Here is a 26247-nt window from a genome sequence, read left to right on the forward strand (position 1 = left end):
TCCAGCCGTGCGCCGCACCCAACAACTCGTTGCAGCCCAACGAAACTCGAAAGATCTCAGAGTCGCCAAATATCTCACTCTCCCTGCAACAGCATACATCCAACCAGAGGCTATTGGCGATGTCTCCATTCAAAGACGATGCCACAGAGCTCTACCCTCGGATGAGGCTGGGCGCCAACCTCCAGGAGCTCTACGCCGAAAACATCATCGCCAAAGTCCACCGGACGGCGAGGAAAGCGGAAAAGGCAGACGATGGCTCGTGTAACCTCACAGGGTTCCCCGAATACGTGACAAGTGACGCATCAGGCGGCGGGGATTACACCATGCGCGAACCCAAGTTCTGGACTTGTGGCTTCTTCCCTGGCACGCTCTACAACATCATAGAGAGACTTCACAGATATCCCAAGTCCATCAAGATCTCCTCCAACAACTCCGAAGACGGGAAGCAAATGGCCAACCTGCGCTCAGAATTCGGCAGCTTGTGCAAAACCTGGGCAGCGCCATTGCACGACATGGCCAGCCGCACAGATACCCACGACGTCGGCTTCATCATCATGCCTGCCCTGCGCCTGGACTGGGAACTCACTGCCAATACCAAGAGCCTGGAGTCAATCCAGCGCGCAGCCAACAGTCTCGCCTCGAGATTCATCCCCGCCGCCCGCGCGATCCGCAGCTGGGACGCCCGCATCCAGAAGAACGTGCAGATCACAGACATGGACGACAATCTGATCGTCATCATCGACAGCATGTGTAACTTAGACCTGCTCTTCTACGCTTCAAAGCACTGCGCCGACCAGCGCCTGCACGACATCGCCGTGGCCCACGCCACCACCCTCCTCCGCACCCACCTGAGGCCCGAGCCGACCAGGGTGACCTCGCCACTCGCGTACAAAGGCCAGTGGTACTCGTCTCACCACGTCGTCAACCTCGACCCGAAGGACGGCAGCATCAAGCGCGCCTTCACGGCGCAGGGGGACAGCGACACGTCGACATGGGCGCGCGGCCAGGCCTGGGGCATCCTGGGCTACGCGCAGACCTACATGTGGACCAAGGACGTCAAGTTCCTGCAGGCGTCTGCCGGTATGGCAGAATACTTTCTCTGCCGGCTCGAGTCCTGCCCACCCATGGTCGACGCCGAGACCGGCCAGGAGACGACTGTCGATAGTGCTCCTGCCAAGCACCACGGTGGTCGATGTGTGCCGCTCTGGGACTTTGATGCCCCGGATAGGGAGTCCGGGTCCTGTCCACGAGATTCCTCGGCGGGAGCCATCGCTGCAAATGGCATGCTCATTATCTCCCAGGCGCTGCTCGCTTTGGGCCACGACAAGCTTGCCCTGCGGTTCCGTACCAGTGCGGTCGACATTGTGAGGGATCTGCTGAACTTTGCTCTGGCATCGGAGAAGGCTACTCTGGCAAGCACTGCAGACGGGGTGTTTGAGTCGAGAGATGCAGTGCCCGGGGAGCATTATGAGGCCATATTGAAACACGGTACGGCGAATAACAATCAACATGCAATGAAGAGGTATGCCGATCATGGGCTAGTTTACGGAGACTATTATCTGGTTGAGTTTGGCAACCAGTTGCTGAGGATGGGCCTAGAATGACTTGTTTACTGAATGCAAGAGTAGCGTAGCCATTTATCAAATCGCAACAGCAAAATCGGGTTATCCTTAGGCTGTTTCTTTGTCTACTATCCGCAACGGTTAGGACTCCTTATAAAGAGACTCTCGGCATCTTTGGCAATGGCCAGATTTAGTGTTACGGGCCCGAGGTGCGATGCATCCTTCAGGCTTTGCACAAGAGGAGTTTCACCATACATGCCGTGGACAGCAGACCCACCAAAATGTCCGCTTGCTATGGGCTGATGTGGCCACTACACGTGCTCCCAGCGTAGAAACAACATTTCTTTCAATCCACTTCAGCACCGCCAGAAAGAGCCATGAGATTTCATGTGCGGCGGATGAACGATCTCTTATTGAGTCGGAACGTTTCGTGGCGCGCGGCAACCACAACCACAAGGGTCTGCTCTTTGAGCCCTTGCTTTCGCCGGGCCTGGGGGCCAGGATCCAGCCTCTGCTCTCAGCAACCTCACTCGACCAAGCCTGCTGCGCCTGTTGAGTACGAACATGTCGACGGAGCAGAAAGTCTGAGTGACTATCGACCCGGTGGCTATCATCCGATTCACATCGACGATCGCCTTGATAGACGATATCGTGTTGTGCACAAGCTCGGCCATGGCACGTTCTCCACGGTATGGCTTGCCATCAATGAGGAGACATCAAAATATGTCGCCATCAAGGTCGGCACGGCGGATGCGAGTCGCACCGAAATTGATATTCTTTCTAGGCTTACAGAAAGCGCTGTAGGCTACTCGGAACATGAGCGGTCGCTGATTCCAAACGTTCTGGATCACTTTGATATAAGTGGCCCCAATGGCAATCATCAGTGCCTCGTGACTGTTCCGGCACGGGGTAGCTTGCAGGACGCGAGAGAGGCGTCTGGTAGCTCCTTATTCCAGCTTGATGTTGCTAGATCTCTTGCCGCGCAACTAGTGTTAGCCGTATCCCTCGTCCACTCAAAGGGTTACGCCCATGGAGGTGAGCAACCCGGTGATCGGCTCGGACACCAACAAGCCAGCTGATACTCATACCCTAGATCTTCATCTTGGCAATATCTTCTTACGACTACCCTCGCCTCTCGACAAGCTATCAATACAGCAACTATATACGCAGTATGGAGAGCCCGAACGAGAGCCAGCAATTTGCCTCGGCACCATAGCAGCACCGAAGAATCCCGGAGTTCCTTCCTACGTAGTGCCGGCAATGTGGCTCGGCACACAAAGCAATAGACTTACACTGAGCGAGGCGAAGCTCGTGCTAGGCGACTTGGGGGTCGCTTTCCGACCCAGCGATCAGTCTCGGACGGTGTCGTATACACCACTTGTATATCGCCCGCCGGAAGCATATTTTGAGCCCATAACGCCCCTCACACTCGCCTCTGACATATGGAGCCTAGGCTGTGTAGTCTTCGAGCTCCTAGCCCACAGGTCGCTCATCGATGGCTTGTTTATGGTACGGGAAGACGAGATCACGGCCCAGCAGGTGGAGCTTCAAGGTCCAATGCCGCCCGAATGGTGGGCGGCATGGGAGAAGCGAGCCAAGTGGTATGACGATGCAGGAAACCCCCTCAGCAATGCGTCTGATGTATGGTCCTGGGAAAGACGATTCGAGCAGTGGGTGCAAAACCCGCGACAGGCTAAGGGGATGGAGACGATCGGCGAGGACGAGAGGGATGCCCTGTTCAGGCTGCTGCGGTGGATGTTGTCATGGAGGCCTAGCGAGCGGCCAAATATCAAGAAGGTGCTGGAGGCGGATTGGTTGACGAGATGGGCTTTGCCAGCATATCGGAAAAGCCTAAGGGCTCATTGACCCTATTCGCACGTGTCGATATTTAGTATAGGATATCGCAACTAGTGATCAACATTGACATATGTGGCCTTGCCTGAATTTACATCTTTGTTGGAATCTCCACTGTCATGATCGCGAGGAGGAAGAAGTAGTTCAAGATATTGCTGCCTCCTGTCTGTTCAGTAATAGATTGGTGCTCGGTTAGCTTGTCAGGTAGGAGCCGATTTACACTGTAGATTAGACACAGCTGAAGAGACACATTAAACACAATACTCGTGTCCCAGAGACTCTATGGGCTCAATGTTTTAAGTCCTTAGGAGATAGGGTCTGCTAACTAACCTAGGAACAAAGTGTTAGTCTAAAACTGCACTTGTTCGACATATGAGCCACTGGCTTGCATCATATTTGTTCTGCGAACATAACACTCATTACTTTATGATTCATAGATTAATTCGACCTCAAGGGCATCGAGTTCAGCATATTCAACAAGTTGTACAAAATCATCCACTCCGTCCTTGCGACCATCATGTGCTTGACTAGGGGGTGCAGGCGTAGGCCCTCGACTTGCACTTTAAACCTGCTTCATGCTCAGACAACGAGGCTAAAAGTTGACATGGGACATTAGGAAAGAATGCCTCCTCCCTTCGAGCCAGGTCAGTCATATCCCGACTTTGTCAAAATGACACAGCCAGCGCGCACTGGCTGAAGCCATCGATGTATGAGATCGCCCTTCGTCTGAACCTCCTACACCGGGGGTAACGACGTCATGTTGCCCATTCTCGAAAGGGCTGGGGAAGAAGGGACCAGGCGGCAACGTGGCACTGGCGTGCGTCTGCATCCCACTGTACCCGTCACGCAATGCCTCAAGTGATAGCGGCTTCGGCAACGGGCTGTACGACCGCACCCGACGAGGAAGGGAATAGCGAGGATGCTCGCAGGGAGAAGGCCACCAATGTAGAGGCAGAGGCAGTAGCCACGGAGCAACAGCAGCACTAGATCGACATTGCGGCTGGGCAGGCGGTGAAGTGAAACGTGCTCTGGTCTGGTGAGGCTGTGTAGATGCATGGCATGGGGAGTGAAAGGGGACAAGTCATGTATCGTGGCTGTGTAGGAAGTAGAGTTGTAGCTCGTCGTCGTCCTTTGACCAACGCGGAGTGAGTCTAGATGCCTGGATACAGAAGGGACGCTGTCATGGACAACCTTGCCTTTGCCTTTGCCATTGCTCTTGCTCGTCTCGACGTCGTCGGTGTAGAGGGAGTCGAGAATGTCCAGTTCACCACTGGATCTGGATTTGGATGTTGCGTAAATCTACTGTGGCGAACTCAACACCCATGATTTTGAATGCCATCATTCAAAAGCCTTCTAGTATTCGATCGTGGCATATCTTGTATCTCATGTTATGCTCCAGCCTGGCTCATCTCGCACCAGTGTTGAGAGTATCCCAGTCCCATGTTCAAAGCGGTCCTCATCCTTCGTCGTGTTAGTACAACAGCGGGAAACTTCACCGCCATCCTAACGGCCACGAGATGATCATTGACCTCCTCCGTAAAGCTATGGGCCAACCTCACCAGACGCAAAGCCAGAATGCGTTGCACACACTACCATCGGATGCAAGAGACCGTACCCAAGCCTCGTTTGGATGGACCTCGCCGCCCAGCCAGCCAGTCCTCACCGACCCAGAGGTCTATGCACAAGCACAAAAGAAGGGATTGGGTAGCATTCCCCTCCTCCCTCCCCCGCCCCAAAGAGCTCTGTGTGGCTAATGAGGAAGTGCGGTGAAGCCAGTAGGAGGCCGCACCACGGGACCATCACTCAGCGTTGTACATCTCTTTTGCACAGCGGTACCTGTAATGGATGGCCCCAGAGCGTCACATCGGATTAATTTGCGCGACGCAGTAGCAGCAGTGAACGATACGTGGACGGGGTGCCGCAGCCAGCCGCGCCCAGGGGGGTGGGTAGTGCCGGTGTGATCTGGTCCGTGCAAAGGTATTTCCCGTTCCCCCTTGACGATGTTTTGTAACTCGAAGTTTAAGTTTTGGACTGGGGGTTCATCCTCGTAATGGGAAACTTCCGAAGAAGGAGCGAGAGCGGTCAGGACAGACAGGGTAAGTGGCCGACGGACGTCTAGGTCACGAGGATAGCAATGCCCGACAAAACTACACGACCGACCGGAAGTCGGTGAAGAGCTAACTACAAGCAGAGAGAGGATCGTCCCGTGGCATTTCGGCACGAAGAAGCCACTCGCAGGACAGCAAGAGAGAGAGAGAGAGAGAGAGAGAGAGAGCTAGTTAGATCTCGTTATCGAGATCATCTGTTTCGCGTCGAGAGAAGCGAGAGGCTGACTGGATCCATCCATGCTCCTCTCGCTCCCACCCCCGGAAATGCCGGCGATCCGTACACCGCAAACGGGTAATTTTCAATTTTCTACAGTGGGGTATCAGCCCAGAGAGTGGACATTTGTTCTGTTTGAAGAAAGGCAAGCTACGTACACAGTACCTACCTAGTGTGCAATTGGAACTCTTTTCGAAATTACAAGCATCGCTGTGAGTCGTTGCCAAGCGCGGACTCGGTAATTTACTACAAAGCAAGAGGTCATGGGGTCTGCAAGATCTCGAATGATTCAAAAAGGACCAGCCGAATGGGGGATAATGGAGTGACCATCATCGCCAGCCAGAGGAGGAAAGGAAAGGAATGAAACAGTGTCTCCCAAGACAGCCAGACACGAGCGTGACCGAGCAGAAAGTACGCAAGGATTGCTGCGAACCCCCGTGGCGCATCCATATGCCCGACCGGGCGATGCACAGCGCTGCGATGCGCGTCTTACAGCGCATTGTGCCATTGATGAATGGGAAGAAAGAATGCAGACGCCCGGCAGATGTTGGCAGGCTGAGGTAACAACAGCAAGCAAGCACGCAGCAATCAGCATGTAAGATTCCTGGGGTAGTAATATGAGGAGAGAGTGTCACGGGTTGGAGGTCGGTCGGTCGGGCATTCAGCCAGAGGGGACGCGGGCGACCCAAGCATTCGACAGGTTTTGCCGCAGGTCTCAGACCTGTGTCTGGTACCTACCGCCGTACCCGTACAAGGACCAGATTTCCGAGCCAAGAGGCCGAGTTTAAGTGATGGAGCCATCACGGGCGGCGCGGGCAGAAGCGTGTCGTCGCGACCGCCCACTAACTTGTTAGTTGCCTTCACGCTTGGCCAGTTTTTAGCGCAGGTCCACGAAGGTAACTTGTTCGAGGACCGACCACTGGAGGGAGTCTCGCATGGCATGTGTGAGTTAGTTGGCCCAGGGGGTGGAGGCCGACCCACGCGGTCTGCGACAGCAGACGAGCGGGCTGTCCGCAGCCACTCGACCTAGAACAGGGCGAACTCGCCTCACTCTGTGCTGGACGCCGGCAGCCAATCAAGCTGAGCGGGGGAGCTAGCACTTAAGGTTGGGGGATGGTATCGTTCCTTTGGCTGAGGGACCAGGGTGGATAATAAGGCCTGGGTTGACATTAGTGCCAAACACCAGGCTATTCTCCTTCGTCTCTTGCTGCATCGTTAGGTGCTAGCCAAAGCAGCTCAGCAGCTGGAGTACTTCGTCCGGAAGCCCATGGCATGGCACATGCTGCCTACCGGGGAAGCAGGAAGGAAGGAAGTCCATTCGCTAGTCTCGTCATCGTCGTAGGCGTCGTAGGCGTCGTTGCGCGCGTGCGTGCGCCGTTCGTTGGCTGTTGAGAGCATGCATGCCGCTAATCAGATTCAGGATAAAGTACGAAGTCTTGGGATGCGTCGAAAGGTTGCAGGTTGCAGGTTGCAGGTGGGTACCCGTGTTTGCTGGCCCTGTCCTGGATGATTGCCTGAGAATTGTCCGGGCTAGGGTGCCCGTGAGGAAGCTCAGCCAGCCAGAGAAGCGTGGCGGCTCCATCTCGACAAGGCCCAATCGAGATGCGTGCTCACTTTACAGCTGGTCCCACTGGGGTGTGTCGTGTGTCTGGCGTGTCTGGTGTGAACGAGCTGCGGAAACTGCAGTAGCGGGTGCAATGCGAGAAACAAGAGGGACAGAGAGTTGTCACCGAATGGGCGATGACGATGGTGGCAGGCTGCCCACACCACACCGGTATTGATAGGTCGGAATGTCCCTGGTTCGGGACGCACGCATACACACCCCAGCGAATGAGGTCAGAGGTCGTCTCGTGTGTGCAGTGTGGCTTGCCCGGCCGGGCAGGGATGCATGTCTGTGAGAAGGTGGTTGCTGCACGTCTGTGACTGGATGACGACGTTTGTGCTGGGCAGCCGCATGAGTGTCTCTTGTGTTTTGCTTTTTCTGCGTTTCCCTAGCTCCCCACCCTCGTCGTGCCGTTGCTTTTTCTGACGTTTATGGTTCTGTAGGGCCCTGGTGGTGGTGGTCGCTCGATTCGTGGGTTGGGTTAGGCGATGGAGATGGAGATGGAGATGATGGAGGGAGGGCAATCATGCCGGGACAGCTCACACATACACACCCATCCCACAACGCATTCACACCGGCTGGACTGTCGCCCACCACCCACCAGGCCACTGGAGGTGGGAAGCTAACGGCAGCTAAACCTCGGGCCCCAGGTGCTAAGACATTGCTGTTTCGGGCATTAGCATCCATCCCATTATCGCAATATGGCTTCAGGGGCAACCCAAGCACAGTGGTGACCGACGACCTAGCCGACCGAGAAAGGGGGGGTTGCCAGATCCGATCTGTTGCCTTTTCGTCGCCTCTCGCATATCGCATCGAGGTGGCCGGGCTTGGGTGGCATTCTCGCCTAACGATGTCTTGCTCACTTGCTAGGTGCGTGTGAAATAGAGGAACAAGCAAGGATTGGCATGGGCTGTTGACAGTTTGTCCGCGGGATCGTCGTCGGCCCTGGTCGTATTGGCCATGCTCGACGTCAGTTTAGGTGCGAACCCGTAGTTCCCCGGTGTCACAGGCGTGCAGAATCCTGGACAGGGCAGGCCAGGATCATGTCGCAATTCAGAGTTTGCCTGTTGCTGTGGCTTGTCTGCAAGGTCCTTACGCGTCAGAGACTTCCGGGGATGGGCGAGGACAAAGACATCATCCATCGTCACAGACTCTATTTTCGTCAAGTGTAGCAAGGAAGCGGTGCGCGAGACAGCCACCGGGCAGAACTTGAGAGCAGACAGGCTTGCTTGCCGGCTCACCGCCGCAACGCCGCCGCCGATGATGGTGGGTTGGGTAAAGTTGAGCACTCAGGAGAGTAGCCTCACGCCGAAGATGAGAGGTGGACGACGACCGTTGAGGACCAAGGAGATGGATGGCCCGGGCACACACACGCGCACCCACAGACACGTACACTTTCATCGACGGATGCATGGCAGACGATAGATCCCATCTACCTTTGCGGTGGATATGCATCTATCTGACCACGCGCGCTGCATCGTGTGGTTTTTTGAACCGGGCATTCATGGGTGATGGCGAGCAGCTTCCGGGCATGCAAGCAATCCAGACTCTCAGCCCAGTAGGAGCAAACAGTCGGGCACCCAGGGACTTGCTCGATCCCCATTGCTCCAAATTCATCGATTCGGATCAAGCCATCCTGCTGCTGCTATTGCCTGCGGCTTGCTGCGTTGCTGCTTGTCAGAGGAACCGCTAATCGGAACGCATGCTGACCCTCCCTGATGATCCCACTGATTGGCGTTTTTCCCACCCCCGGTCTGGTCTGCTGCGGGTCACAGCGCATCGTCAGAGCCCATTAGTGAACTAATTGTTCTCCAGAAAAAGTGACACCGCCGGACCAGCCATGGTGGAGCGCTGATCAGGAGGTCCAGAAGGCTCTGGTGGCACACACACACCATCGACCCGATCCCTGGCCGTTGAGAGAGAAGAATAGCCAAGAGGAAGACGGTGGAAACGAAAGAAGAAGAAAAAACGATCCTTGAACAACACATCCACACCCATCCACACCCATCCACACCCGCCAATCTTACCCCCCTGTTCCCTGTCCCACGCCTGGCCTCTCTGCCTGTGTCTGAAGGTATTCCACTCTGTCCTGGTCTTGTCACAGTGCCGTGTTCCCTCTCGCTCGGTGTACGTACTCTGAGTTAATGTAGGTAGGCTTCTCTTCAAGGCCTGTCCGGTGCGTATCTGCGTGTCTCTCTGCTCTGTCTCTTACTCTGATCTGCCCGTGCATCTCTCTCTCTCTCTCTCTCTCTCTCTCTCTCTCTCTCTCTCCATATGCATTCTAGGTACTCACGTACGAGGAGTATCTGCATACACACCCCCCTCCCACCCCTGTCCTCCCAGTCCAGCAGCATCATCACTGGCAGCAGCATCATCATCATCGTCGACCTTCCCTCCACCACACCCTTCCAGACCGGCCTAGCTCGAGCTTGGCCTTTTGCCCACCACGAGGGAGGACGGATTGGCCTGACTGACAACAGACATCCGCTCCCGTGTCCACCTGCAAGGACTTTGCTATCCAATTTGTCGTGCCACTGGAAGACTGGGATGGGCGATCTACATCGAACACTCGCCTGGAATCCCACCGCCGCCCGCCGCCGCCGCAACCCACCCACCTTGAAGAAGAGACTCACACACGCACACCCACCCACCTCCACCGTCACACCCATGCCCCCTGTCTGTCCCCATCCTTCTCTTGTCTTCATCCTCCACTAACGTCGCTACCTTCACTCTCCAAAAGAGACGTTTCCAACACCACCGTGCCCAAAGCCTTGCGTTGATGATAGGTTGATATATGGCCACCGCCTCCCTCTTCCCAAAGCTTCATCCTTCCCTCTCCCCTTTCCCTTCCCTGAAACCCCTCTTTCCCCTCCCTCTTATTGTTCAACAATTGTCCATTGCTGTCGTAGAAAGCCGACGATCTGTTTCGTTTTGCTTCATTCTTTTTTCTTACCCCATCACCGTCATCCCCCAATAATCCTTAGCTTGGTCGAATACTCTTCCACCGGCCCTCCCTCCCCATTCACACGCACGCACGTACGCACACGTACAACGACACTTCTCCAATCTCACTCCTCCTAGTCCTAGTTAGCTAGGTTACTCCTGTTTGACCAGCCGGTGCCTGGGCAGCAAAGCAAATCGGAGCAGAGCAAACAAGCTCCATCTTCCCTCTCTCTCTTGTACTCTCTTATACAAGAAAGCAAAACCAGAAAAACGAGGCTGCACTTTAGTCATTCCATCTCTGAATAGACAGTGATTCTCCTCTTCCTCTCCGCCCCGCCCGCCGTTTAGTCAAATCTGCCGTTTGCTACCACCGCTCACGCACCCACGCACGCACGGCCAAACGAGCAAGCTTTGGTGTCACTCGGAGTCATCCTTAAAAGAAGCCCAGTATGAGCCAACAGGCGAGCAAGATCCAGCGTTTAGAAGAGGCCCTGCGACAGAGAACCAGTGAGGCCCAGCGGCTCAAGGAAGAGCTCGAGCGCCTCCGAGCCACGGGCCAGCTGGGTGGCTGCGACGCATCGTCATCGTCGCTGTCGTCCTCGCCCCTCTACACCGCACCCGCCCTCAAGCAAGATGCCCACCGACGGCACTCAACACCGCGGACGGCCGCCACGGCCGGCCTCACCCTGCAGACCAACGGTCAGCAACAACAAGTAAGAAAGCTCCCTCGTCCTTCATGGACAGACCCAGACCCCTCACCTCGAGTCACACCTACCACACCTGCCGGGGTTCGTAGTGGCGATGACACCTCTACCTCCTAGACTTGGGATGACACTGACACAAACCTCGTTTCGTTCTGCTGCTTTTAGAATCGCAAGAACGACTACCACCACCCCATGAAGCGAGCCAAGACCATCGCGCAGCCGCCGCCACGCACGACGGCCCGCACCAGCCCCTCCACCATGATGGCGAGGTCGAGCTCCAGCCGGTCCGCGAGGTCACATCCCGTGTCGGCTAGTACCACCACCACCATCCCCTTCACCGGCGCCGGCCCCATCACCCCGCCGCTGCAGAACGGGCCCTCCCACGCACCCGAGCCGGCGGCACCCGCGGTAGTAAACCCCGTCGACTACTGGCAGCCGCCGCCCGCCGCCCGCGACTCCATATCGCAGGAGATGCTCTTCAGCCAGGCCATGCAGCAGTCGTCGCAACAACAGCAGCAGTCGCAGCAGAGCAGCCTGTCCACGCTCTCGGAGCAGCCGGGCCTCGACGGCGTGGGCATGGACGTCACGAGCTTCCTCATGTCGAGGGGCGAGCTCGACGACCCCTCCTCCTGCTCGTCGTCGGCACAGTTCAGCCAGCACCCGCAACAGCAACAGCAGCAGCACCTCTCGCCCTTTGAAGCGTCCATGTACCACCACCAGTTCGCGCCCGCCACGCCGACCATGGCCTCGACCTGCGGGTCGCTGACCGAGGCGCCCACGCTGGCGACGTCGATGAGCCGCAACAACAGCAACATGTACTCGGACGGCGACGTCTCGCTGTCGGGCCAGCTGCCCATCGACATGATGCGCATCCAGTCGCAGTCGTCGTCGACGCAGCAGGCCGGCGCCGGGGGCCCGGGCCAGCTCTCCCGCCAGGCCAGCTCCGGGTACGAGTACGTCTCGTCGTCCTCGCCGCTGGGCAAGCACCACCACCACCTGCAGCAGCAGCAGCAGCAGCAGCACCACCACCACCACCAGAGCAGGCGTAGCCAGAACGAGCAGGACATCCTCGGCGTCGGGGCCAACCTGCCCAAGCCCCAGCCGCACGAGTACGCGTCGTCGGCGCCCAGCGCCGCCATGCTGAGCCAGCAGTCGGCCATGGAGCGCTCCGACTCGGCCGCCAGCTTCCAGTCCGACGTGTCGTCGTCGTCCAACCTGCTCCACCTGCCCGGTGGTGGTGGCGGCGCCGGCATGGAGCGCTCCGTGTCCAACACGAGCGTCCGGTCGAACCAGTCGCTCAAGCTGCGCGCCAAGGAGGCCCTCGCGCGGCAGAACAAGAACGCCTCGCGCGCGCTGCTCATCCAGCCCCGGCCCGCCGGCGGCAGCGGCAAGGACAGCAAGGCAAGCAACGGCAGCCGCAGCGGTAACGGCAATGCAGGCTCCGCGGCGGCGGTGGCAGCTGCAGCAGCAGAAGCAGCAGACGCGGCGAACAAGAACGGCAAGGCCGCCATCTCGCGGCCCAAGTACGAGCGGCCCAAGCACCCCAAGGTCAAGTGCCTGCAGTGCAACGACTACCCGGAAGGGTTCCGCGGCGAGCACGAGCTGCGGCGGCACACCGAGGCCAAGCACCGCGGCCTCGTGAAAAAGTTCGTCTGCCGGGACCCGGCGATCGACGGCATCGCGACGGCCGTGCAGGCCGTCAACCCGCTCGAGAAGTGCAAGCAGTGCACCCAGGGCAAGCAGTACGGCGCGTACTACAACGCCGCCGCGCACCTGCGCCGCACGCACTTCAAGGTCAAGCCGAGCCGCTCGCGGAGCGGCAACAACAACAACGGCAGTGCCAACGGCGGCGGCAGCGGCAGTAGCAAGAAGAACAGCGGCAAGGATGAGTCGTCCTCCGCTGCCGCCGCCGCCGCTGCCGCCGCTGCGGCGGCGCAAGACGAGAAGCGCGGCGGCAAGGGCGGCGGCGACTGGCCGCCGATGAACGAGCTCAAGAACTGGATGAAGGAGATCCTCGTCGACGTCGGGTCCGAGGGCGCGCTGACGGAGCAGTGCTACGACGCCGAGGACGGCGGCGACGAGATCATCGACGGCCTGCCCGTTGGGACCACCACGCCCGGCGAGGGCGGTGCAGAGGGCGGCTTCGACATGAGCGCGTACGCCGGCATGGACGCGTCCTACGGCGCCGTCGGCGTCGACCCGTCCTCCTTCGAGGACTTCAGCCACGCCGCCGTGGCGACCTATCTCACATGCATGGACAACGGGTTCCCGATCGGCTCGGCCGACTTCTGCCACAGCCTCGGCCAGGTGCAGCAGCACTACGGCGTCGGCGGTGGCAGCGGCAGCGGCGGCGGCAGCCCGCACACCGCGACGTGCTCGTCGGCCGGGACGGTCACGCAGCAGCAGCAGCACCAGCAGCACCAGCAGCTGTACGTCGCGCACGACCCGGCGCAGCAGTTCGTGACGAGCCCTGCGACGGCCGGCATGGTGCCCATGGGGTACGTCGGCGCCGACGAGCACCACCCGGAGCTCGACTTCTCCATGGCGGCGGCGTTCCACCAGCCGCAGCCCATGACGTCGCAGTGCTAGAGCGCTGATTGCGTGCCCGCCAGACCTGCTTGCATGTCTTGTTCTTGCCTTGCCCTCAGTGTACTGGAATGTGCCTGTGCATGAGTGATGCTTCGTTCCCTGGAATGGCGTGCTAATGTACGGGGGTGTTTGGCTTCGGTCGCATTTAGGGGACGAAATGTCTTGGTAGTGCGATCGGTCCAAGCCCAGCGCCTTCGTACAAGAAGAAGTCAGCTGAGAGATATTGAAGAAATATCATTTCAAAGGAAAGGAAAAATGAAAGAAACACACAAAAATAAAGAAGAAGAGAGGAGTTTTGTGAGCAATTCTCGCGTTTCATTTCCTTCTGGTACGACTCAGAGCGCCTCACTTTTTCCCCTGCTCGACTCTGGCCGCACCCGCCGTGCGGCCACGAGAGCATGGGTTCCGCCTCACATTGCGTCCGCCTTGCTACAGGCACGCAATGTCTTTGCTTTACCCTATCTGCTTTTTAATCGTTTACGAGATATTGTTGAGCCACATTTCTTTATTTTTTTGGTTTTGCTTGCTTCCCTGCCCCTTGTTAGTTCCAGCGAGTGGTTCTCCTTTCTTCGTCCTGTCGTTTCTTTTCTCTCGGTCGGTCGCATGCGTTTCATACGTTCTGCCCTTTGGGAGGCACCTCCAGACAGTCGTCTCCAGTGCTGATTTGGATCCTATGAACGGATCAACAGCCTTGCTTTTGGGACACAGGTCCTTTGGGAGGAAGCCAAAGCCTGAAGTACTCTGCTTGATGTCTGCCAGCTTGTTGAATGCGCGTCGAGAATACCGGGAACGGTTATGATGCGACCCGAGCTGGATGAGACAAGCGAGATGTGCTACAGGAGTGCTCCAGAGTCATTGGTCACTGGGGTTTTGAATCTCTTTTTGAAGTTCCTTGAGGCTGGCTGGTCAATCAAGCGGCCGTTGACTTTTTCTGTATACACAACACATCTTGGGAGAAAGAGGGCCTGCCTCCAACGGCTTGGGGAAAAGAGAGATCGGAGCGAAACGGGATCCTGCTTGCTTTGTGCTTGGGGTGCTGGGCGTCACTACTTCTTAATGGGACAAAGGAAAGACCTGGGACGCGATTTCATGATCGAAAAGGGCACAGGGGAAACCATCTATGATGATGTTATGAGGGCGTTTTGAGCGTTATTGTCTGTTGCTTTGGCTTTTTTTTCCTTTTTTTTTTTTCACTCGTCAGGTTGCGATATGCATGTTTTTTTTGTGTTTTTGGGAAACGCTGCGGGAGGAGCATCATCGTCCTCAAGTCATCAGCTACACTTTGCAAACGGGAGGCATTGGGTCTTTGTATATAATGAGCAAGGCAAGGTGTGTGCCTGGTTGAGTATGAGCAGTCGTCAATGTTGATGAGAGCGCTTGTTCGCGTCTGATAACACGATATCTTGGACTGTCTTCTGAAGTGACGCCCATGAGAACCACTGAACTCCAAAAGTCCAGTTCACTAGGTGCTTGTACAGCAGTCTTCACTACAGCAGTCTTGGTGCCTGCAGCGAGTGGAGGCACTCAGCGGCACTGTGAATCAAGCTCCAGCAAGCAACTCCACCAACACAAAGAGCGGGGCCCTTGACATGTCAACCCCACATGCAGCCTACACGCCAGCCTTATCTTATCGCAATAAAGTTTTCCACCCAGCTAGATGAAAATCTTTAACCAGAGCAAGAAACTCCACCGTCAAAACTCTTCCCACCTCTTCCAAACCACGCGACAGTGAACCTCACCGGCGAGTCCTCCATTCGACCCGAGACAGTGAACCACGAGGCGAGTCAGCACACGACAAAACCTCCTCCTCCTACAACAAATCATCAACCAAAGCCATGACTTCCACCACCGACGCCCAGGGCTCCGTCGCCTGGCCTCTGGCCGACGCCGCCCTCTCGACCGAGATCATGGACCTCATCCAGCAGGCCACCCACTATCGCCAGGCCAAGAAGGGTGCCAACGAGGGTAAGCCTATCCATACCCCCTTCTCTTGACTATTGTGCAAAATATGCGCGACCGATGGAATGGGAACTAACAATGTGATCCTTTCTTCTGCAGTGACCAAGTCCCTCAACCGCGGCACCGCCGAGCTCGTCGTCCTCGCCGCCGACACCACCCCGCTGTCCATCGTGCTGCACCTGCCCCTGCTCTGCGAGGACAAGAACGTGCCCTACGTCTTTCTCGGAAGCAAGCTCCAGCTCGGCCGCGCGTGCGGTGTCTCCCGCCCCGTCATCGCGGCCACCATCACCACCAACGAGGCCTCGGACCTGGCTGGCCAGATCAAGCGCCTCAAGGAGAAGGTCGAGAGACTGGCTATCTAAGGTGCCAGTTGGCTCCACTGGGTGACGAGGGGATGAGACCTTTGCGATGTTGTGTATATCTGCTGCTGGGATGATATACCATGGTCATGAGATGATGGAAGGGAGAAAAAGAAAGGACGGGAATCTTGCGGTTACTGGCTGGAGCCTAGATCTCAGAATTTGATTGAGGCTCGCAAGGGCTGATATATCTGGTTCTGAGTTTGGGCCAGACGTTGAGATGTGAAATTTGATGATACGTATAGCTCAGTAATACGACCCGTTCGAGTCAATGCTCTTGATCAATACAGTGCATTGTGCCATGTCCAAAAAGGCTTGTCGCAGCCTTCCTCAAGGCTCGCAATACAGCTTACCAGCAAGTCCAGAGTCCAGCTCGGGTCTCCCTCCACTATTACAGTACAGAAAACAAAACGCCAAAGCAGGTAGGGTGTCTCCAATCCAACACAGGTTCAAAGCTCCCAAACTCCAATTCGCCAAATTCGTCCAGCTAAACATCCATCACACCCAAACCCAGCTACACTTGACCCTCCCCTCCGCCCTCTGAGCCAACCGATCAAACACAGACTCCGTGACATCCAGATCCGCCACCGCGCACCCCGTGCACCGGTCCCGCACCGTCACGTCGACGCTCCGGTTCGCCCCCGCCGCCGCGCGCGACGAGATGCGGATCACCTTGCCGCACAGCGGGTTCGCGTTGGGGTTGCTCCCGCTGCCGGCCTGGCCCGCCGCGGCGTCGAACAGCGTGTGCGACACGGCGACGATGGACTCGTTGACGAAGTTGGTCGCGCCGCATGCGCCGAGCCCCGGGTCGTAGTAGGTCAGGTCGCCCGTCGAGGTGATGCCCGTGCCCGGCAGCGGCAGCGGCTGGCTGCTGCCGCGGTTGCGCAGGCCGAGCGCGAGGCCGAGGATCAGGGCGAGGAGGAGGAGAAAGGCTAGGGCGGCGAGGAGGGCGAGGAAGGCGCGGCGGGAGAGGCGGCTGTTGAGGTACCGCTTGTGAGGGGGGAGGACGCGGTCTAGGTACGATGTCCTACTGCTAGTGGTGGCTGCTGTTGTTGCTACTGCTGGGGTTTTGCCGCGACGGGGGAGGATGCGCGCGAGGAATGAGGTGCTGGAGGGGCGAGGTTTGGATGTTTCCCAGTCGAGGGTGTGGGTTGGCAGGGGTTTACGCGGGAGTGAGTGCTGTTCTGCCATGGTGTAAGAGGCTTTTTCGCGAACGCGATTGATGTTTCTTTATGGGAGGCCGGGACTCTCGGTTGATTATGTTGAAGGGACCAGAGGGATAGAGCAATCGACTTTACGCATCATTGGGATGATGCGAGGCGACGAATTGATATTGTGCGAAGCGCTGGTCTTCCTCGGTAGGCGCAATGGGCCTTGGCCAAGGTTGAGCTCGTCAATGTTTGACCAACAAAGTTGGCGAGAATGAAGCAAACCGGTTTTGGCATCACGGCTTGGCGGATTGTCGTCGCAGCATGGGTGGTGGTCCCGGCAGGGGTCCAGGTCCCCAGCCACCCCGCAGAAACCAGGAACGGGGCACAGGCTGCGCTAACCTTAGTGGGCTCTCCTGAGATGCCCAAGTCGCAGTCGATTTGGAGTGCATTGCCTTCCCTGAAGCATTCTCAATTTCAAGAAAAGAAGGTTGGTAAAACGATTTGCGGGGTGTAAATCATCGACTGACATGCCAGGAGGGTCCATTAAAACAAGATCGCCGGCATGGGAAAGCTGATTGTAAGATCGTTGCGGGAGCTGATCTCGTAGACATCCCAAGGTTGACAAGCGGGCATGTGGTTCGAAACTATTCCCTTGTGAGAACAAAGCTGAATTAACAGATGCTAGTCTGCCCAAGTAGGTACATGAGGTTTTGGACCAAACGAGAACGTGGCTCCAGTACAGAATACCGTTAGTCGACCAGCCTATCTGTCGATACAAGGATCATTGGAGGCGTTTGGCAATTTTCATTTGTCAGCTCGCGTCTGCTCAAGGCTCTCATCTCGCTGGCTGCCTGGTCAAGTCTTTTTCTCCCCCCTTAAACTTTTCCGAGTCCCAACGTCTCGCCGCATTAAACTCGCTCTCAGGGAAAATGCTCTGCGCAAAATGTATCAGCATATTCCTTCACCGTTCCCGAGAGGCCTCCGACCTGACACATCGACGTACATACGTTCACCATAAATGGCGCGAGGAGGTGGAAAGCGCTGCCAAAAATGGGTGCCGTATCTGCTTCACAGCAATCACCAAATTCAAGTCTTTCGGAAATTGGACCTCGATTTATGTTCAGCATCCTCTTTATGGCTTGGTCCTGCGGCTCCACTGCTGGGAGGGTGAAGACGATACCATACATCCTCGAGGTAAACTTGAAGTACATCTATTGAGACTCGTGGATCTTGAATCACCTCCACACTACCTTCAGTATGCAGAGCAGGTGGCTCAGGACATCACGAACGGGTTTTCGTCAACAGTCCGAGAGGACAGGTTCTCCCGGAGGACCATTCCCACTAGTACTGGTCACAACGAGAATGTTGCTCTTGCTCGGGCCTGGCTGGACCGATGCCTTAAGAGTCACGCCATCTGTGGCCAGACGGATGACTCTGCTGCAGATATCCATTGGCAACCAAAACGGCTCGTTGACGTTCATGCTCCTGACGGTCGGCTTAAAGTGGTAGAGCGAGACAAACAAACCGTTTCCGAACCGTATGTTGCCGTGAGCCACTGCTGGGGCAAGGAAGAATTCTTTACCCTGAACGCCAAAACACATGACGCAGCTGTCAATGCCCAAATACTGCTGGAGGAGTTGCCTCGGAGTTTCCGCGACGTGATCGACTTCTGTCGGAGGCTCGGCATCCCGTACATATGGATAGACAGCTTATGCATTCTGCAATCGGGCGCCCGTTCGGAGGATGACTGGTTGGACCACACCAAAGAGATGCGGCTCATCTACTCTAGATGTCTTCTCAACATCTCCGTCAACTGCGCCGCGAGTCCATACGAGGGCGCGTTTCGAGACCGCAATCCCACATGTCTGAGCGAGGCTTATGTGCCATCTAGACCGCCCGGGTGCGAGGATCTGGAGGTGACTAATTACGAATGGTATCTCGTCACCTTCGAAGAGGACTATTCCTCAGCACTGCGGAAGGGACCACTCGCGACACGAGGCTGGGTTTTGCAAGAGCGCTACCTGTCTCCTCGAATCCTATACTTTGCACAGGACCGTATGTACTGGGAGTGCAGCGGGTGGAGGACGAATGAATGCTGTCCTTTGAACTTCATGGAGAATCTCGAGCCTACAGGGGTCACACGCACCGCGAACGATGGCCGTGACAATCCGTCTGTCTTCTCCATACGTTCTACAACATTCACGCTTTCACACAGTCGTTTCCGAAACAAACCTTCGAGCCCCGAGTATCTATTGAAAATCTCATTAGAATGGTTCAGTATTGTATCCTACTATTCCGAATGCCACCTCACCTATCCTGACAAGGACAAAGCAATGGCCCTGGAAGGGATCGCACAGAAGCTAGGCATGCTGGCCCCGAAGAGCTTTTACGCCGCGGGTCTCTTCTCACACGACCTACCGCTTGGTCTATTATGGCATCTGCCTCAAGACAAAGGGAGCAACAAAAATGGACCACCAGCGGTCTCAAATTCACGGGCGCCGAGCTGGAGCTGGCTGAATGCCAACTCACCTATCCAATTCGCAATAATGTCCATGCCGGGACAGGAGTCTTCGCAAGTCTGCACTGACCATTATCTTGAGGACATACACGTCATTCCGCAGTCACATGCGCTTCAATTACGAGGCTGGTTGCTCCCTACGAGCACTATCGAGGCTGTCTATACCAGCACAAACTCCTTGCAAAGCCTTGTGTACTATTTCGATGTTGGGCGTATTGAGTGCAAGCAAAATGGAAGCTGGTGGATGTTGCCTGTGGGAAAATACTCGAACCTGTTCGGGGAAATACAGGGCGGATTGATACTGCACAAGACGGAGGTAAACGGGCAATATATTCGGGCAGGAATGTATCGATACATTTCCTATGCGCGCCCAATAGACTCGAGAGTTACGGAGGAACTCAGGAAGCACGAGAAGGTGGACTTGATGATAGTCTGACCAACTTGCTGGAGGAATAGAGGGACAAAGATTCTGCGTTTAGGCTAGGGGGATGAAAACTCATGAGCAAAGAGACATTGGGTGATCGACATCATTCTATTATCTACAACTTATATTTCCTTCTAATCTATATCTTCCACTGCAACCTGCTCGACCTCGACCACCACCACGGTAGTCCCCACGAGGTCAATGTGGATTCGGCGAGAGCCCAAGCATCTTGCAATCCTCAATACTCAGATAAGGGCCAGTCCTGATACACTTCGCCCAGATCCAGAGATTCTTACGGTTTCCGGTACATGGATCAACCCTGCCTTTGACATGTAGAAAGGCGCCATGGCTTGCGGATTTACCCGTGCCCCACTGGTCAAGATATGGATTTCTACCCTAATTATGCGTCCAACTGTCAATCTCCTGTAGAGACTGAGAGCCGAATCCCGGGATCTCCATATCCTTGTCGAGCACCGTCAGCATCGGGTGCCATGTTTCGGGATCGTCACCTCTATTCCGACCAGAAATTATTTCTTCCGACTCCCTGAGAGATGAGTTTTCGGCACAATATAACCGAGGGAATGCTCGACGCCGGCCCTGAGCGTGGTTTTGAGCCGCAAGCAAAAGCGCCATGGCTGGGATTGGATCTAGCTCCGTCGTAGAAATCTTGGTAGTCCGCGGCGATATAGGCTTCAACGATCTGTGACTTCGTGGATGGCTTTCTGCGCGCTAGTTCTCGGTAGGGGCAGGCGACGGCCGGCACGGGATGGCATGTAATGAGCGGAAGCTGATCGGTCGGGACAGCACCAGGCGCCCAGCCAAGGTTGTTGTCCACGATGAAGACGGCGTGCACGAAGGGTAAGAATCTCGACGAGCTGCTGGCGGAGGAAGCGACGGACGCGCCGGAGGGCCCCGATCGCGGTCGCGCCCGCATGGACTACCTGTGTGGTCTGAACCTCGAGCTGCGTCGGATCCGATCGAGAAAACTCGGACTACGTCGTGTCCGGCGTGTGCGGACCCCGGCGGCGCCTGGAAGACGAGGATCAAGGGGTCGACATCCTTCACAGCGCGCGTGGTGCTCTCCACGGGCACGTGAGTGCCCACGATCGTCACCTGGGCCTTAGTAGCTTCAATTAAGGGGGGAGTGGGAAGGTGGTAATAAACATTTAGTTCATAGTGATTATTGTAATTGTCCTCGACAAGGACGCTATCTTGTTCCACCTTAAGACGCTTTTGTGTGGTTGTATAATTCCCTCACGGCCTGCCCGAAGCGTCGTCACGTCTATGAACAGCTGATTTGGGGTTTTGGGTATCGCTCTTCATCTAGCAGGCCTCAATTCATTAGTCTAAGCCTTGAGACGGTTAATCTGGACACTTTTCTGAGAATACAGATCAACAGTGTGGGCGTCCAGGCCTCTGAAATCTTGTGGAATAGGAGCCGGATCTTCCGTGCCGAACGTCCAACTGAATTGAATGTCTGTAGGGTCTTATTTGTACATAATTCCATCTGTTCACGTTAGAATACTGAACAATAGCAGGCGCCGTTTTAGCCGCCGAGGATAGAACACTGAACACTTGGAGAATGGCCTCCAAGCCAGGTAGCCAGTAATAAGACCGAACCATGGGAATCCGCAACGATCAGGTATTTGGAGAGACAGAAGCAAGAAGTGGAAGACGTATGGGCTGAAGGAGATCAAGATATGGCTTTCGAAATGTACATGTATTATTTATAGTTGCCCTTTCGGGTAAGTTCCGCCGGGCGTCATAAATTGTTCGTGTGGATATACTTGCAACCTCGACGCAATGCAATCGAAACACTCTGTTCTTCTATAAACCTTAGAAACTCAGATATCTTTTCAAGAATTTCAATTGCCCATCCAGCAGTTGATCCAGATTAGCATCATGCCAGTAGTTGAAATGCCCTTTCCCTTTCGCAACCTCCAAGACCTTGGGGTCTGAGAAAGTCTCGAAGGTTTTGTGCTGCAACACGGGTGCAGAGAGCTCGTCAATCTCAGGTATCACCAGCATGACAGGTGTCGTCCCTAAGGCGGTGAAGCGTGAGAAAGGAGACCAATTGGCGATCCGATAGAGAGTCTGCACGGTAACGTTGTCTGCAAATCTTGGAGCCTGCCCCTTGGCACCTTCGACCATACCGGCCACCATGGTCCGCTGCTCGAGGCTGAGGTCTGTGAAAGCCTTGAAAATCATGAAGTGCTCGCCTTCTTCCTTATAGAAGGGTATGTAAATAGGTGGCTCTCCCCGAACTCGAGCTTCACGGTCCTTCATTGCCAGCGCCATCATGGGAGGCCCCAGTGTGGGATCGAGGGTCCAGTCCAGCACAGGTCCAATGGAGACGACGGCAGCCACACGTTTGTCCACGGCCGCTGCCTCGAGAACTTGAGTTCCGCTCCAGAAGAAACCCCAGAGAGCAATGCGCTTGGAGTCAATCCACTCAAAAGTCTTCAAGAACTACCGTGAGGATCGAGTTAGCAGGAGGATCTATCAGGACGCTATGGGTGAAAGAGAGGGTCGGTACGAACAGTGACAGCGTCATGCATGTCTTCAATGAGCTTGCGCTGGTCGAGGTCGCTTCGGGGCTCGCCATCACTTTCGCCAACAGTGCGGGGATCATAGACGAGGACTGTCAGGCCATGGTGTTGAAACCATGCTGCTACAGGGTTGAGAATGAGCTCTTTGGGGTAGTTAAACTTGACGGGCAGTGTCAATAGGACTGAGATGACGGAAGAGGCCGGGGCAACGAGTACACTTACACCGTTGTGGAGGATCACGGCCGGGCCACCCTTTACTCCCGGGTACAGCCATCCGCGCAGGGTAAGCCCGTCCAGAGTGGGGAATTTGATGTCACGACGCTCCATAGCTTGGGGGGTACGACAAATCGGGAGTAGAATCTTCTGTTAATCTTATACGATATTGCATCGAGTTTACCAAGATATGGACTAGATTCCCCTGTGCGGTGTATCAATTCGAATCATTTATACTTTTCTCCCCTTAGTATTGGCTATAGTATGGAATAAAAGACAGACTCAATGTATTGTGAATGTCGCAGATGACCCGTCCTCCGATCTAACAGCCGGTCACCGTCGAACAGACTCCGGTGTCTGGTTGGACTCGGAAAGTGCCGCATAGCCATGACACGGAGTTTGGATATTCATTTCGGAAATGGCCTGCATGTATCATCACCGAGATCCTGAGTGTCCGAGCCCAGATGGACCTTTTTGTAAACTGGGGCATCATCATGCCCTGTAGATCACGGTGTTGAAACAAAGTATCTACGAGAGCTAACCTACGGGCCGGACCGACAGGATTTTCGGCACATCATCACACGCTCGCTCCACATAACCCCCTGGTGAGTGAGACGATGCAAGTACACCCTATCGGCACGGACTACCGTTTTAGGTAATATCCGCATGCCCAGCCCCCAGACCCTCCGAAAGACATGACATGCGACAATGCAGGATAAAGCAGGGGGGTAAAAGAAGGACGCGCTTCTGAAGGTCTGGCTGCAGGCTCGGCGGTCTGACCTGGCCATGTCGACGATGACGGAGGCCGGAAATCAATCCGGGATTTGGTCGCCATGGCAAAGCGATGGAGTCGTAGCAGCTGCTCCGAGCCCTTGAGCCCAATCGTCGAGCACCCATGCAGATATGCGTATATGGAGCACAGATTCGGAAGAGAAGCGAACACCTGAGCCACCGTAGTGCATTTACGACCGCGTAAACGTTTCTACCGCTGATCAGACATCTGCTTTTGCTTTGTGTCCCTCTTATCTCCGATTAAGTTTTCTCAGGCCGAAGAGTGATTCCGGATTCCTCCGCCGTCGTCGCCACAACTTCCGCCGTTGCCACACGTAACTCCGCCTGATTGAAGTAAATGGATGCGGTCTATTCTCATTCGTCTACTCGCTTTTAACGTATTTGCAATTGTTTTCGTAGATACATGAAGTCCGAAGAGGTGGGGTATCTTGTTTGCACACTGTACCTTTGAACACTGGTTCCGAACATGATTACGCGTGAAGTGCAAACCGTAAGAGATTATTTGTTAAGCAAGAATTAGAGGCCATTTCAAGAGGAACAGGAACCAATCTGATTCCATTAGACAAAGTCGAAGCTATGTGTAACTGTAGGGGCGCCAACGGAGTGTTGCTTAAGTAGAAACGTTATGGACAGGGAACCGCCCTGATCAGCAGGGATAAGATGAAATCGACAAAAAGGTGTAACATGAGCGCCAAGAAGAACGACTTGCCTATCTTCTACCATTGTGCCGTGCTGACGTGCATATGCATGTGCCCAAGCCTCTCGCGGCAAGAATGCAGTAAAAACGTCAATCGATCGATGCGGGGGATCACGAACCTCTAATACTATGTCCCCGCTTGAGCTCCTCCCACTGGAGCAGGCCCTCACATACAAGACCGACGAACACAGTGATTCGCTAGACATGCGTATAATCCCTGACAGAAAAGAATGTACCCATTTGCGGCGATCAGTCCTAATTACACAATAGAGTATTCAAGCCCCAGTACGGAAGATCCATCCTAGATAGTGCTTGTAGTTTTACTGTGTGTGACCAGGGGGTTGCTCCCGTCTCGAGTTACGCTGGCATTCGGCCGTGCGAGTTTGATACGGTCGACACACGTGTTTACATCACAAGTCCACGGGGGGCAGGGCACTTGCATCCGGTAGATGACTGGCAAGCTTACCAAGGCTCAGCGTCTTCTTGCTCGTCTGCGACGTACCGGCTCAGTGCTGACGTGATGGGATGGTACCAATTCCTAGAAATAGCTATTTATCTGACAAAGCCCTGCGACATTGAACTAAAGAGCCCCTCGAAGGCCCCTTCAGATACCAGGATGTCCTACCGACAATCTTGTGACCGCTGCCGGCAACAAAAGGTCCGATGCCTGCGAGAAGAGCCGCAAGCGGTAGACAATGATGCCCCGTCTGGGCAGCACCTGCCCCCATGTGATCGATGCACTAAAGCTGGTGTGGCTTGTGTGTACAGCCGTACGTATCCCATCCATGTATCCCTGCTCTGATGTTGGTTCATTTTTACCAGTGGAAAGTCCCAACGCTGACCCGGCGGTTGCGCTTAGTGAGACACAGGTCTAGGCGACTGTCGGACCGCAAAACTACTCGTACGGATCTGAGTATGCCGACTCTGCCTGTCGGGCAAGGCCTGACCGAGCTCTTCACTCGAAGCAGCGTTTTGGGGCCTGATCTGGGAGACCTCACGGGAATATTTCCCGGCCTAGACAGCGCTCCGGAGTTAGTACCGAGCAGCTTTGATGGCACCGACCCATGGGACCAGCATCTCTTCTCTCCGCTCTCCCTTGAAGCACCGCCCGTCAGTCAGCTTGGCACCGAAAATCACAAACTGAGCGCTATGCACGGATCCTCGCCTAGTCCTGACGACAAAGATCCCGTTGGGGCCTTGAATGCCGAGCTAACCGCCCTAAACTCCCGAACCGTGCTCTCCATGCGCTCCTTGATACTTCCGGGCGGTGCTCCTCTAACTGTCAACTCACCTGTTGTCAATGACGCTTTCGAGGCCACTACAGAACTTATACGCATCATCAATACAATTGCTCACATCTCAGTACCGAAGTCTCACGAAGACCACGGCCATGTTGTGACCGATGGCCGTTCATCTATGACTTCCGGGCTGGTGTTTCTTTCCCTCGCAGTTCATCAGCACCTGTTGGGCTTGTTCAGGGCAATTTGCAATTCTGTCGAACGTTGTCTAGACTCTATAAGCTCTAGCAGCAAATCCCAACAACGAGGCTTACACGGCGAAGGGCCATCATCTGCTCAGTTCGTCATGGTTCTGCAGCTACTCATACACCTTATAGGGCGGATGGACCGGAGCCTTTTCAGCAACACTATGAGTCTTACAGGAGAGAATCAAGGGTCCAGTGCGGATAGTATTGTGTCAGGCTACATGGGAGGAGACTCCTGGGACAGTGAAGGATCTCAGTGCGTCATCGTGCTTGCACAAGCCATTGTCGAGACGCTGCCAGAGGAGCACGTCAAGCTCAAGGACCTGATTCAGTTATTATTGAAGCGGATGGAAGGATCTGATGTTATCTAATGTGTAGAGAAGAGGTGCGAGAGGCCATCAATAGCGAGGGTGTTATCAATACACGGGAGGTTCCACAGGATGCAAGCAGTGTTTTAATGCACTTCACTTTACCTCAGTTATTGAAGCTAAAAGACAGGGTAGATCTTTTAATCGCTGGACCACG

At 55.4% G+C, this 26247-nt stretch overlaps 7 protein-coding genes across 7 annotated transcripts; 5 read left to right on the top strand and 2 right to left on the bottom strand.

Annotated features, from left to right (window-relative positions):
- Positions 1-119: 119 nt before the first annotated feature.
- Positions 120-3428, top strand: E0L32_006033 (uncharacterized protein; the record flags this gene model as incomplete). Its single annotated transcript, XM_031140621.1, has 3 exons — positions 120-1522; positions 2071-2597; positions 2656-3428. 3 exons carry the CDS (start codon positions 120-122, stop codon positions 3426-3428), a joined length of 2703 nt encoding a protein of 900 aa, XP_030995273.1.
- A 7305-nt stretch (positions 3429-10733) lies between these two features.
- E0L32_006034 (uncharacterized protein) lies at positions 10734-13577 on the top strand (the record flags this gene model as incomplete). The annotated part of the gene is made up of 2 exons (XM_031140622.1): positions 10734-11072; positions 11154-13577. 2 exons carry the CDS (start codon positions 10734-10736, stop codon positions 13575-13577), a joined length of 2763 nt encoding a protein of 920 aa, XP_030995274.1.
- A 1835-nt stretch (positions 13578-15412) lies between these two features.
- On the top strand, positions 15413-15898 carry E0L32_006035 (uncharacterized protein; the record flags this gene model as incomplete). Its single annotated transcript, XM_031140623.1, has 2 exons — positions 15413-15542; positions 15636-15898. 2 exons carry the CDS (start codon positions 15413-15415, stop codon positions 15896-15898), a joined length of 393 nt encoding a protein of 130 aa, XP_030995275.1.
- Positions 15899-16393: 495 nt separating this feature from the next.
- Positions 16394-17086, bottom strand: E0L32_006036 (uncharacterized protein; the record flags this gene model as incomplete). Its single annotated transcript, XM_031140625.1, has 1 exon — positions 16394-17086. One exon carries the CDS (start codon positions 17084-17086, stop codon positions 16394-16396), a length of 693 nt encoding a protein of 230 aa, XP_030995276.1.
- An 889-nt stretch (positions 17087-17975) lies between these two features.
- On the top strand, positions 17976-20000 carry E0L32_006037 (uncharacterized protein; the record flags this gene model as incomplete). The annotated part of the gene is made up of 1 exon (XM_031140626.1): positions 17976-20000. One exon carries the CDS (start codon positions 17976-17978, stop codon positions 19998-20000), a length of 2025 nt encoding a protein of 674 aa, XP_030995277.1.
- A 1824-nt stretch (positions 20001-21824) lies between these two features.
- E0L32_006038 (uncharacterized protein) lies at positions 21825-22864 on the bottom strand (the record flags this gene model as incomplete). The annotated part of the gene is made up of 2 exons (XM_031140627.1): positions 21825-22457; positions 22529-22864. The coding sequence occupies 2 exons, from the start codon at positions 22862-22864 to the stop codon at positions 21825-21827; spliced, it is 969 nt and encodes a 322-aa protein (XP_030995278.1).
- Positions 22865-25154: 2290 nt separating this feature from the next.
- E0L32_006039 (uncharacterized protein) lies at positions 25155-26093 on the top strand (the record flags this gene model as incomplete). Its single annotated transcript, XM_031140628.1, has 1 exon — positions 25155-26093. The coding sequence occupies one exon, from the start codon at positions 25155-25157 to the stop codon at positions 26091-26093; it is 939 nt and encodes a 312-aa protein (XP_030995279.1).
- Between the last annotated feature and the right edge of the window lie 154 nt (positions 26094-26247).

This window comes from Thyridium curvatum (genome assembly GCF_004353045.1).
Source record: "Thyridium curvatum strain D216 chromosome Unknown NODE_33_length_396248_cov_80.180210, whole genome shotgun sequence".
NCBI lineage: Eukaryota > Fungi > Ascomycota > Sordariomycetes > Thyridiales > Thyridiaceae > Thyridium > Thyridium curvatum.